At 40.5% G+C, this 13,652-nt stretch overlaps 2 protein-coding genes across 4 annotated transcripts in view; both read right to left on the reverse strand.

Annotated features, from left to right (window-relative positions):
• Positions 1-950: 950 nt before the first annotated feature.
• On the reverse strand, positions 951-11,036 carry tm9sf2 (transmembrane 9 superfamily member 2). The gene is made up of 17 exons (XM_028422616.1): positions 10,789-11,036; positions 9,383-9,450; positions 9,132-9,225; positions 6,711-6,838; positions 6,433-6,562; positions 5,532-5,656; positions 5,265-5,376; positions 4,679-4,758; positions 4,292-4,400; positions 4,066-4,198; positions 3,851-3,970; positions 3,661-3,718; positions 3,421-3,580; positions 3,178-3,329; positions 2,109-2,220; positions 1,760-1,931; positions 951-1,669 (listed from the first exon to the last, which is right to left on the reverse strand). The coding sequence occupies exons 1-17, from the start codon at positions 10,903-10,905 to the stop codon at positions 1,602-1,604; spliced, it is 1,938 nt and encodes a 645-aa protein (XP_028278417.1). The 5' UTR covers positions 10,906-11,036; the 3' UTR covers positions 951-1,601.
• Positions 11,037-11,766: 730 nt separating this feature from the next.
• The window catches only part of piezo1 (piezo type mechanosensitive ion channel component 1 (Er blood group)), a 40,232-nt gene continuing 38,346 nt past the window's right edge, over positions 11,767-13,652 (reverse strand). For all 3 annotated transcript variants that reach the window (XM_028422615.1, XM_028422614.1, XM_028422613.1), the window contains exons 52-54: positions 13,255-13,444; positions 13,030-13,171; positions 11,767-12,955 (exon numbers count right to left, since the gene is read on the reverse strand). In XM_028422615.1, the coding sequence (XP_028278416.1) occupies positions 12,827-12,955; positions 13,030-13,171; positions 13,255-13,444 (461 nt within the window). In that variant the 3' untranslated portion in view covers positions 11,767-12,826. The remainder of the gene's footprint in view (positions 12,956-13,029; positions 13,172-13,254; positions 13,445-13,652) is intronic.

The raw sequence follows: 13,652 nt of genomic DNA on the forward strand, positions 1-13,652 counted from the left end.
GTTTGTGGGCCAAATGGCTCTGCAGCTTTTTTAAAAGGCAAGATGTTGCTTTTTGCACACATTATATTAATATTAACTTCTATTAGGGAAATAATCTGAAGGTAAAACTTTCTAGTATCTGCCATATACTTCATTCAATGCAGATGAAACTAATACTTCATACTGTTTTCCCACAAATAGTAGGAGCTTCTGAGCAATCATACCAAATAGTATTATCGTAGAAGTATTTAGGCACTATATCTATTTGTAGCACTGCTCTGGTTTCACTTTCAGCTCTTTAGTCACCGTCTCAGGTCTCATTGTGTTACACTATATAGCTATTTTGATGTATGAGTGGAATATAGTTAAAATGACATCAGAAAATCCTCTGCAGAAACTGTGTGTGTTATTCTCTAAAATAGTACACAGTTACACAAAACAAATGTGTACAGTTAGATAGAATTCCTACTAAAGTACGCCCCCTATTTCTACTGTCTGTAGAAAAAAAAACATCTCAACCCTACAGGTCAGCCTTTAATGTCACACTTAGCACATGGGTCCACCTTTCCCTGCTTTGAATCTAATAACATGGGTCCAGCCTGGGGGCTCGCTGTGTATCACTGCAAGCCAACCCAAGATTTCTTAAGATCTGTCACCTTTGCTACATAAATTTATTTTCATAATTTCAACTGAATCCAAAGTGAGGCACTCTTTTCTGCCCTTCTGCCCCCATCCAATCAGTTTAACACTGTTTAGAGAACTACAATAACATAAAGCCAATTAAATGGGACACTCAAACTAGTTCAACTGTTTCTACATTCATGCTTCTAAATACATTTACAAGTTCAGTTCAAGCTTCACAACTGTGCACTTGTCCACAGAAAAACACACTAAGACAGTGGGCAGAAGAGCCACTGCTTTTTGCTCACACTGTAGATGTCTACACTTGAACAATAGTGCAAAAAACAGCGTAGTGGGGCAGCTTTTATTTTGAAATATGCATAATGATAAAGCCTTTGCATCGTTGCAGGGAAGTTAAAAGGCGCAACATCAAAAACATCTTGGATAAATTTATAACTGGGAAGTGTATTTATATTCACTGTACAACATTTTATATTCAAAGTAAACAGCACGGTTGCTCACATGTTAAATATAGAAGAAAACTGGGCTGCATTGGTTTTTTATCCAATGTTACTAACCCCAAATAAACTGAAAGCAGAAGAACATAACTTATAAGTCTGAGAAAGCAGCTAAGAAGTCAACCCTTGCATCTTTATTTATCTGACTATGTGTTCAACTACCTCTGCAAACACAAACCGTGACAGCTGGCACAGTCCAGCAGAGGCAGAGTGTGAACCATTTGTTTTGTGTGTGGTCCAGTTCTGATACATGTCATTCAGATTATATGCAGGTATATGTACAAAAATTAGAATTCACATGCTGACACACAAACAAAACATTTGAGGCACACAAAGTAAGAAACTGGTCATCGTCTGTCTGAGGAGCGGGAGGATGTGGAGGCTGTACACAGAGTTCAGTTCACTTCGACAGCGCTGACTGCTCCAAAGGTTGATGGGAGAAAGTGTCATCCAGTCATACAGTCTGTTGTGCAGTTGGATCCTTCAGTCCACCTTGACCACACTGTAGATCTTTGTAACGAACCAGAAACAGGCGAAGAAGCCGATGGTTCCTGAGGGTAAGAGAGAATATGGCGTTGATAAGAGTTGCATTAAAAAGAGATACCGGTACATCAGGGGAGGATTATGTCAAAAATACCTACCGGTGAATAGGAAAAATATCAGAGCCATGATCATGGTGTATCCAAAATACAGGATGGTGCTGGCCAGTCCACTGATTTGCAGCTTAGAGAAGAAGTAATGAATGGCATACACCAGGAAATAGACAGCGGTGAAGCCGCTGGTTAGGAAGGAACGCCACTGCCAGTGGTAGTCCTGAAAGAAGGGACATTAAGTCCGAATTAGAAATAATTCGGATAGTTAACAGGTAGATAACACAACACGATGGCAGTAACAATACATGAAACTAGTCACATATAAAAAACGTAAATATCTTAAACTGACGCATTGAGAAGATAATATTTAATGTATTGCTTTGGTCATGTTGTTTACCTCAGCACATAGGTGGAAGTAGCACAGCAGGATGGTGGCTTCAGAGCATGTGATAACCAGGATAATGAAGACCAGGAATAGGAAACCGAACATGTAGTACATCTGATGGGACCTGGAGGACAGCAAGAGACATGCCTCAGTCCTTGAAAGGGGACCTCTATGCAGATGTACATCTATTTGCCATTTTACAGCCACTATGGACATGAACTGTAGAAGCCCTGCAGATCAGCCATATTGTTGCTGATTTTTTGTCAGTGACTACAGGTTACAGGCGAGCATCATGGATTGCATGGTTTTTCACAGAATAACTTGTCAGTGCAAAAGTTTTATTTTTGGGACTTTTTTTCCTGCATTTTGAGACTGAACTCTAGGCCAGACCTGATACATCCAAGGAGCATCAGAAAGATGTTAACAGTTGCTAGCTTAGTTGAACCAATCAAAAGGTTTTGAAAGTCTGAGTTGTGACCATTGACAGTAAAAACTATGGACAGAGCTTCCGTGACGTCACCCATTTGTTTCTGAAAAGCCGTTTTGAGGCTCGGTGGGAGGTTCCGGGACGTGATGACCGCCGCCATGTTGGTAGCGTCACGTCCGCCAAAACTCCAAATATGGGTGATCGTGGAAGCAGGAAACTCACGCTGTGATACGTCAACTGTCTGTCACTCAAGTGGCAACGCCCATAATTATGCGTAATTTTAAGTCCGAATACAATTGAAACGAGTGAGAAAATTCACCCCCCCATACAAATGACACCAGAAGAGAACCTATCATCTGAGACCAGAGTGGTTTTTTGTACCAGGCTGTAAACATGTTCTTTTCTGCTGTGGCCATTTTAACATGGGAGTCTATGGGAAATTACTCGCTTTTGGAGCCAGCCCCCAGCAGTTGCGGCGTGAATTACAAGTTTTGACACTTCCGCATGGGCTTCAACTTTGAGCCGCGAAGGTTGCCGCTTGGTTGTGACCCACAGCTCTCAGATTCCTGCTGAAGTGACTCTAAACTTTATTTAACAAGACATATTCCGACTTTTTGTAAATCATTACAAGCAAAACATTTTCATTATTCTCACCAGATGGAGTTAAGTATGAAGAAAAGCTGAATAAATATACATCCAAAAGGCAAGATTCCTCCCATGATGATACCAGGAAAAGGCTTTGTGTAGAAGGACTGCTCCGGGATCTGACGAGGAATCTGATTGGTCCGGACTGGGTGCTCAATACTCTTAAATAGTCAGCAGAGAAAGAAAGAGTCATATGGTGCATTCCATAACATAACAATGACAGGTACATTATGTGTGTTTTTATTTACGTACTGCCTTCTTAAATCCAAAATATGCTCCTATAAATGTGAGAGGTACTGAGATACAGAACCAAAGAGCCAATATTGCTACCAGGGTCCCAAAGGGCATGGCTGCTGATGACCCCTCACCCCACAGGATCAGGTTCATCACAAAGAAATCAGCAAACACCACCCTGACAAGTGACAAACAGGCTGATAGAGTAAGGAATAAGAACTGAATGAATCAAAATGTAGAAATCTTTAAGAGTCTCACCCAGGACAGAGGAAGGCAGTCAGCAGAACGTTGGTCTTCCATTTCTCCCCTCCAAAAGCTAAAAATTCAGAAGACATGGTGGTTAAAAGAGACTGCAGATCTGAGAGTGAAGATTGTGGAGACAAAGTGTCTTCAACAAGAAGAGAATTCATGCTTTGCCTTCACTTTGCTTCTCTAACAAAACACTTACCCTTGTATAGACGAGCAGCCACATATCCAGCAGGTGTTCCCAGAAGCACCCAGAGAACAACAGCGCACGTCATCAGAGCGCCACGGTTTGCCGGAGAGAGGAATCCAAGACACGCAAAGACTGGAGAATTTTTTTTAGAAAAAAGAACATTCTCAGTGAAATGTTTTGTTTTTTAAAATCACCTGAACAACCATGAAGCATGACAAAAAACATACACAAGGTGACAAAGGTCATGATGAAGATCTGGGTTCCAGAGCCGAGGAAAACTGACAGCAGCATCCCCTTCTTGGGAGGTCGGAAAACATCTCCGTGGACTAACTTCCAGCCAAACTCCTCCTGAGCGTCTTCCTGCGGGACAGGACAGAACAGCACAGACAACCAGATGTGATGACAGACACACGTATCCACCGGTCTACATCAGCAACAAGAAGAAACCCTCACCACAGAGTCCATCTGATTGTATCTGGCAATGTCTTTATGTAGAGTCCTCAGCATGATCATGGCGACCATTCCAGACAGGAACAGCACAATCACCAAGGAGTTCATAATGCTTTGGAGAGAACAGAGCCATTCAAGCAGCACTCAGGTTACAGTAGGAACATGGTTCAGGCCTAAAAACCTTCACAAGGATGTGACTGACCATATTTGGTATTCTGATGGTTGATCTGTGTAGAAATGAACCATGTGTGAATACTGTGTGAAATGAGGTTGATGAGGCTTGGCAGATTTGATCATGGAGCAGAGGGACTTATGAGTATTAACCAAGTTATTTTTGAGCGGCTAATCCTGGCATTAAATTAATGACATCTGTCAGCATGTATGTGTTACCTGAACCACTGGATGTTGGTGTGAGGCATGGACTCCAAGATGTAGTCCCATCTAGATGCCCAGCGAATATTCTTGTCTTCCTGTAGCACACATACACACACACACACAGTTTATGCATTGCTTTAACATAAAGTGTAATCTCAGTAGGAGTATTTTTAACAACAATCTGCATATTTATTAAAGTATGTCTGACTCCACTATGTCTCTTGAGACTACAAGTGATAAAACAGAATACAACTTTATGGGACATAGACAGATATATAGAGTTCTGGCAAAACTGTAACCATGGCTACACTACACTACAGATGTTCTTAATTAAGGCTCTATTGTTTGTCCTGGCAGCATAAACATCAGTAATTTAAACGCTGTAATGTATTATACTAAACCTGCAGTTCAGATAATGAAACCATTAAGTCAAGTGCAATTCTAAAGACCTTTTGATTCAATTTAATTCCCTAACTTTGAAACTCAATCTCCTAAAAATATAACCATGTTAATAATTCAACATTTTGATTTTTTTCAGCTGAGTTCTTAGAGCTTCACAGAACTGCATCAAACACAAAAAACACGACACTATTGTACTAACCACAAAGCTGACAGAGTAGGTGTATGGGATCTTGACTCCTCCTGTGAGCTTGTTTTTCAGGAACTTTGGCCCACCAGAACAATCCGGGCTGTCGTCATTAGGGTTTTCATAGCTTTAGGAGAACAAGAGAGAGACAGACAAAGAAAAGTATAATAAAGAATATGCTCACACATTGTTGTCTGTGGGAAGGGTTCAACAGTGGGCTCAAATGAATGTACTCCAAATGTAAGAACTTGAAAGTAACCTGTACGGTCAGTCAGAAATTACCTTTTAGGTTCAATCTTGGCTGCAACCAGTCGTGCTCCCAGTTGCTCGTGCTCCACCACATGGTAATGGATGGTGATGTCCACATGGTTAAAGATGTAAAATGCATCCTTTTCATTAAAGTTAGACTGGAAAACAACACAAAGTCACCAAAGTCAGCCGAGAGAATATCACTTTTATCAAAGTATAGAACTGACATCCAAACTACCTGAGGGTAGAGGATGACACTAGTGCTAAATATAGTAAATAACATGGGTGTTCCTCATTCACCTGTTCACACACAGGCACCTCTGCTTCACAGGGACATGGTAAATTAAATCAGAGGGGGATTACATCACTAGCTTTAGAGTTAACTGTAGATAACTGTTTCCCCATGAAAGCCACATCCACCCACAATTTGATACAACAGTCATAAGAGTAATGATACAATCCATAATGCATTATTTAAATAGCTTATAATGTAGCATCACTGTGTTTTTCCAGGTGTGCCCTGAGTGAACGCCCCAGCTGAGCAGTGCTAACACCAGCTGAAGACTAAAGCCATAGCAAAAAAATACAACTGTTCATACACTGAGCACCTGAGGCTTTAAAATGCTTATAGATCACAGAGAGAAGTTAGAAAAGAAGACCAACTGGACCAGCAACTGATCACAATACTATTGCAAACAGAGCTGTATGACCAGAGGAGCATTAAAGCTCAAGCAACAATCAGATTCATCTATTTTAGTAACACATACTTATTTTGACCTGTAAAGCATGGTTTTTTTTCAGAATTTAACTCTTAACTTTAACACAAAGTATGTGTTGGCTGCTGTAAGTGTGAGACCACAACTGTAAATATCCGTAGACAAAAATGTGTGCAAAAAGAATCCGTTAAAGAATGTTTTGTGTGTGACTCACTCACATTGACCACGCAGGCATCTTTAGGCTGGCCCTGCTCTGTGACAAAACAGCCAATGGGGAAACCAGGATTGCAGAACTTCTGTCCATCTTCAACATCGTAGCACCAGGTGACTGGCATGTTGTCCACAATCCTACACATTCAGCATAACAATTGTGTTTTTATTTTAAAACTGGAGTCAGATATAGAACTCAGTACTACAATAACAGAACTTATGATTTAGAATTTGACAACAAAACCGTTAGTATAAGGGCATGTTTGTGTGTGTACATTGTACATACCAGTGGTGCTGGTAGTTGAGTAACATTCCTTTCTTGAGAAAGTCCAGTTTGGCTTTGTCTGATGGGTTGTTGGTGTCGTAGGTTTTGGTACACACCTTCTGACATACTGCAGGTTTCTTAAACTCAAACTGATACACAGGACAAATTGTTAGCAGTGTGTGTGTTTCAGAGTGAAGGTGTCAAATGAACAGCTTTCCTTTAACATTAAAAGCACACAAACGAAGACACATCACAGAATATCAATATCAGCACAAACACACAGTATTTTGTATTAAAAATGTCATTCACTGGAAGCATGTGCAAAGATTCTGCCTCATTTCTGAGTCAAAGGAATGTCTAAAGGTTCCGCAGTGTGTTTATGACAGTTTGCCTCACAATGAAGAAAACATTTAAGTGTCTATTGTAACATGACTTTATGTTTCTCTGTGCATAAAAAGCACCAGTACCCCCAGATTATTACTTATATCAAATAAATTAAACAATTTGCTACACTGGCTTTGTGCTACAGTAACAGAACAAGTGTTGTTACTTTAAATCTGGGGTGTTTGTGGATTTCCTCACATAAATGGTTGGCCTCACGTCCCTCCGAGCAATTCTATTAGATTAAGGTCATGACTGTGACTTAGCTATTCCAAAATATTAAATTTGTTGTTTTCTAACCATTCTTTGGTAGAACAGGGAGCAACTGTGCCCCACTTTCTCCTGAGTGTCAGCTTACTGACAGCTGATACTGCATCTCCCTTTTAAGTTGCTGTTATAGATCACCCTGTGTTCTTCAGTGATGTTAAGCTAACCTGGTGTTGATGCAGTTCTGTCCTTTAAAGCTCTGTTAATAGCTCATCCTCATTTTTAACACGCTATTAGGTCACTTTGCGTGGTACACTGCAGGCAGTTTTTATGCAAATTACTACAAACAATTACTACAAATTACGCTTTACCAGGTACTACTACTGGATTGTGCGACATTTTTATGATGTAAATATGTATGAATATATTTTTTGTTCAATGTATTTTTATTGAACTTTTTTACCTCAAAAACAAACAAACTCTTCAGTCCGGACATGATGATGACACGAGGAGCTCACTTTCACCAAGGTTAAGTTTATTTCCTGAGCCAAAATCTTTGGTAGGGAATAGATGTGAGAGGATCAGATATACTAAGGCTCCATTACCGAGGCAAAAAGCAATGGGGACAAGGGACAACCCTGTCTTGTCTGAAGTATGATGAATAATTGCCATTAGATCTGACCCAACCCTAACCCTAACCCTAACCCAAGAGAGAAAAGTATTCCCAAAACCAAACCGGCTTAGAACCTAAAACAGGTAATTCCACTTCACACAATCAAAAGCTTTCCAGAGCTCAGAGGAGGGTGATGTGTGCAGGACATTAAACACACGCCTAATACTGAAATTATTTTTTATCATTTGTTTGGTCAGACGATATAATCATGGGCAAAAGAACCTTTTACTCTTTACATCAACATTAAGAAGACTTATTGGGCGGTATGAGGATCAATTACATTTACTGCTCTGCATGCATAAGAGAGCATTATTGATTACGTATGAAGAAATGGGGCTAAAGACTCTAAAGACTCCCTCAATTTATTCTCTATAGTGGGAATACTCAGAACTTCAAAAAGGTGTCTGTTAGTCTCAGGTCAGTGGGTGGTCCAGATGTATAAGAATCGAGTAAAAGTCACAGAACTGTTGATTAATATCCCTAGGGTCTGTTACTAATCCTGACCCAGATTCAATCTGATCAATGGAAGGGCAGCGGTGGCACGTCTCAGACAATACATTTTCTGCCTGGTTTTTGCCGTACTCATACAATCTGGGTTTTGATTTCAGCAGAGCCCACTCCGCCTGGCCAGATGAAAGCATGTCGAATTCAATCTCATACATAATTCGCTGTTTATATAGCTCAGGGTAGGGGTGTTAGCATAAGTTTGGTCAATATCTGAGATAAATTCCGTGAGTTGTGTTTGTTTGAGCATTTGTGCCTTGTGTTTAGATGCATTATAAGAGATCATCTGCCCTACATGTAGACCTTATGAGTCTCCCAGAGCAGAGAGGGAGAATTTGTTTGTAAAAATATGTCAATCTAAGTGCACAACAAATCATCTGACAGGAGAAGTGAATTGAGTCTCCATTTGAATCTATTAGGGTTGTGATCATTAAGGTCATGACCAGTGTCACAGCAGCATGGTCAGATTATTAAGATTAAGATTAAGAAACCTTTATTAGTCCCACAATGGGGAAATTGCAGATATGACAATACTGTTGTAATCACTTGTTTTTATCAAGGGTAAGAGGCTTTTATGTAAAACAGTCTATGCGTGAATACGTTTTAGATTTAGAGATGGCTGTGAGTGGAGGATCTATCTAATGTCTCTTGTGTCAGTTGCTATAGATGTGTGTTACCTTGTATGATGAGGGTTCAATCCTCTCTCCAAAAAGTACCTGACCCAGGTTCTCTGACGGGCGTTTTACTGATTTGTCTGAGCAAAAATCAAACCTGCAGATGAACCAGAGGGATCAGAACATGGTGAACACATGTTTTTACATACTGTAGTTAGTAACATATTGTATAGGTGCTCCCTTGGCTCCATTTCTAAATTCAAACATTCTTGTAATAATTCTTGTATGCTGTTGGAAAAATAAGCGGTACTTACGCAGTGTATTCATAGGGAAGGACAGATTCCACTGAATCCAGCCTGTTCACAAACAGCTCAATGGTTGACTAGAAGAAAACATAAGCAGAACATTATCAAAGTAAGAATCATTTTTATATTTTTACCTTATTTAGAGTGGCTAATATAGTAATAGGTGCACCTCTACTGGAACTATCACAGCTGGGTGGAGAGCAAACTCACTTCTGTGTGCACTATAAACATAAATCTAAAATTGAATATCTTATATTACGTTATTAAAATAGTACATAAAGTGGAATCACCATGTACCAGTGGGAAAATAAACAAGAGCTCCACATTCACACATGCACATTTTACAGCTTCTAAAAAGCAGTTTTCCACTCTGCATTGTACATCAGCTATGCAAAACCAAAAGCCAAACTCATGTGACTGCTGCTCATATGCAATTCAAATCCCTAGTTGCACAGAATATTTGATTATTATATTATTATTAATGCACATTTTGGCAAATTTGGCAAGTTTTTAACCACATTAAACAGAATAAAGTAGGTTTTTGACACACATGGTGCATTCAAGTACCATGGAAAAGTTCAGTCTGATTCTACCTGTGTTTAAGTAGACGTTTCATGTCCATGGTATAGGAAACAACATGAACAAAAAACACTCACTTCTACAACATCCAAAGCTGTCGAACATGTCTTTCTCAGCACTATTTGTCTTGGACATGTTAATTTATGAGCATGGTAATCTGATCTGATGATGGAACAGTGACAGTTGGAGAGAATGAAATGCCTTCAGGTCAGACCGTCTGTATACAGCATTTTATGTTTTTGAGGCTTGTGGCTTAACATACGCGTGTTACTACTAAAATATTAATGTAGGTTTTGTTTACACAAAAACGCGACAAAACACAGCTAAGAAATGTCAGGGCTGAGCTAGTCTGTTATTTAGACAACAGCAAAGAGTAGCACGGCGATGTGACTACTACTGTACAATAACACCTTTATTACAAATTAGGAGGCAGTTACAGCTACAAACAAAACGAGTATTGTGACATTAGACATGGCGGTTGGTATGTACAGTGTGTGAACTCCTGTAGGGAACGCTACAGAGAGCAGGACTGGTTCGTAATAATAATTATTCCCCAAGACGTCAGTTGTAATATTGCATTAAGTTACCATTCCTTTTGATATTAGGAGTAATGACATAACTTTATGTATTAAAAAAGACCCCTGCTATCGAGTTAGCATCTGTTAGCTTGGCGGTCTGTACTGCCTGCCGTTAGCTGCCTCATATTACAACAGAACAAGACCTCTACTCACCCGTTTATGTTTTATTTACGGGTAAGCACTCAACATTAAAAACACCGGTCTGTTGGTTAAAGTATCTGCTATGTGTACAGGTCATGTGTGACACATTGTGTTTACCTTGCAGTCTGGAACTTTGTCATTTCCAGGCTCACAGAAGCTGACGGGGGCCAGACCCGGGAGGTAAAAGCCGGCCGCCCGAGACAGCAGCGCCGCTCCCAGCAGCCACACCAACATCTTCTACCGTCACTTGGGATTTACACTGTTATTTTGCCTCTGTTCGCAGCGTGCACTGCATTTGACGTCCACACTGGGTACCCAGCAGCATCAGGATCTGCAGTAGGCAGGCACCAGACACGTCACGTACCGGAAGTCCTGCTGGAAGCGGAGCATTGTGGGATCGCGGAGGTCCCACAAAGAGACTCCAGTCCTGTGGTCGTTTCTGTCAAGAGTTCACTTTTGATATGAGAAAAACAGCAGAAAAAGAAGTTACTATTTAATACATGCTGTTAAATGTATAGCGACGTCATCACGTGACATTTGGCACAGCTGATTATTTGTTTTTATTTAGCTGCAGTTAATAATCTGTCAGATGTTTGAGCTTCAAGATGACACAATAACAATCAAATCAGCTGTCTGCGTGCTGACAAGACACACAGAAGTCCTCTCATGTCTGATAACTTGGTTTAAATACTGTTTAATAAAATGTGTTTCACACTTAGTAACCTTGTTGTATTTTTCCATTTGACACTTTATGCAATCTGTCAATCTTTCATAAGCATATGTTGCTATGTAACAGTCAGAAGGGTGAAGCCTGAGTTTAATTAATCCAGCCTAATTATCATCCATCTATTCTATCTATGTGTATGTGTGTGTATTGTGAGCTGTTTAAGATCAGATAATCAGGAGGTGTATTTCATGTTTAGCAGGTTAGCAGTCATGTTGGAATGTTTCTTCTTCTATGGTCCGCCATTGAGTAGCACAGGGTTTGTACTTGGACTTTCTCTGTCACCGTACCCATGCAATATAATTAGGAAACACTGCGTACATGTTGCTTTGCCTGATCATTCAGTCAAACAGGACATAAAGACAAAAAAATTCTTCTGCTTGTGAGTTTATTTTACTTGCTCCCAGTTTGGCATCTGGTTCCAAACACACATCTCTACGTCTGATCTGCAGTTCCCAACCCAACCGGCCTGCTGGAGTTTAGTTGAGTTTCTTTCTAAAGGTCGAGACCTTCTGTAAAGTGCCCTGAGATTTCTTGTGCTATGATTTTGTGCTACATACAGTATATACAATTGAACTCTCATTGTTTGTAAAGGTTAGACACTAACAGACAGTATCAACACTTTAATCCAAAAATGTTCAACACTTACATTTCACCTGGATGTATTCAGAAGTTTAAATAATTTCTTAGGGTGTGTTTGTGCAGGTGTACATGCTCTGCTGCATATACTTTTCATTGCCACAATACCACTGCATTGATGTGAACTGAACTTTCAAAATGGCAACTAAAGAAATTCAGCAAGAGCAACAGAAGCATGATGCATACAGCTCTCTCATCTCTTGTCTGAACCTTAAACACATAGTGGCCCAAACTGAAGAAATATGGGTTGTGATTACAAATTCATATTTGCCTCTGACTAGACAAAAACAACCCAGAACCGCTCTGTAATTTGGACTTATTACATCAAAAGTCAAGTTACAGTATATGTTATGTTCACAAGGATGATTTTAAAGCATTTTGATTGACAGCATGACATGTTTTCGATTCTTCCTCCACACAGTAACTCCACCTGTGTGCCTGTATGCACAGATGTGTCTCTGCCTGACAGCACAATGTGACAGCTGCCTTGCTTTACAGGGACCTTAGGGTCCAGTCCTGCATGTTAGATATTCAGCCGCCTTCAATCACAGCACAGAGGGACTGCCTCCCACTCTTATCCCAGTACTAAGTTTGGTTTGATCAAAGTGGTCAGGCAGCTGCAAAAATGCAACAACACGTGTCCAGCAGAGTCGTTCCACGTCCTTCCGTGTGTCTCTGTGGTTGTAAATGTCCACTTTTCTAAGTGTGTGGTGTTCAAGAAGCCTTCCTCTGGACCTCATTGCATTGTGCTTCACATATTAAAATGTATTAAGTAACTCCTCAGACAGTCAGTCAGTATCTGTCTTGGTCTCGACTGTGGATGTCTCGAGTCCATTTGATCATAGTCTCTGGAGATCGATACAGGAAGATCAATTTGGAGTAAAGTTCCTCCTCCAGCTCCAGCTCTCCCGTCTCCCGTACCTGAAACACACAGTTTGCTTATGAAGGTGGATTTTTATTAATGATGACGTGCGTGTTAATATGTGTTCACTAACCAGGAAGATGTCTGTGCATAGCTTCAGGATGCGGTCGACACAGGGCAGCTCCTCGAACATGATGGAGTGGGAGATCTCACTGAAGAAGCCTCGCACAAACTTCCCAATGACCAAGACCACAGACACATACAGACCCATGATACTGGACCAGGGAAAGAATGATTATGCTTTGAAAAGATGCTATGACTGAAAAAAAATCATGGTCCGTAGCTGTGTATTTCTTACCCATATCCAGCCAGGAAGCCCAGGCTCGGCGGACTGACTTTGTCATTGAATATGACCATAGGCAGAACCCCACATGAGGAGGGGGTACACTTTTCAATGGCAATGTTCCACCACTCCTGGTTCCCACTGCTGTTCAGTGACCGGTCACTCATCAGGGACAGGGTAATGTTCAGGTAACTATCTTCTTCACCTAGAAGACAGCCAGTAGCTGTGTTACAACCCATACTCTGTGGATGTTGCATATATTGATTATTGGCTGTCAGTGTTGTTCAAGGAACAAAACCAATACAGGTGAAAGCAGGTGACAGTAGGAACTAGGCTAGAACGCGTTTTACTCTAACTTTTCTGGCACAGACACAAATACAATAAGGGATGTGTGCGCTCTGGAAGACAAACAG

The sequence above is a fragment of the Parambassis ranga genome, chromosome 15 (genome assembly GCF_900634625.1).
Source record: "Parambassis ranga chromosome 15, fParRan2.1, whole genome shotgun sequence".
Taxonomy (NCBI): Eukaryota; Metazoa; Chordata; class Actinopteri; family Ambassidae; genus Parambassis; species Parambassis ranga.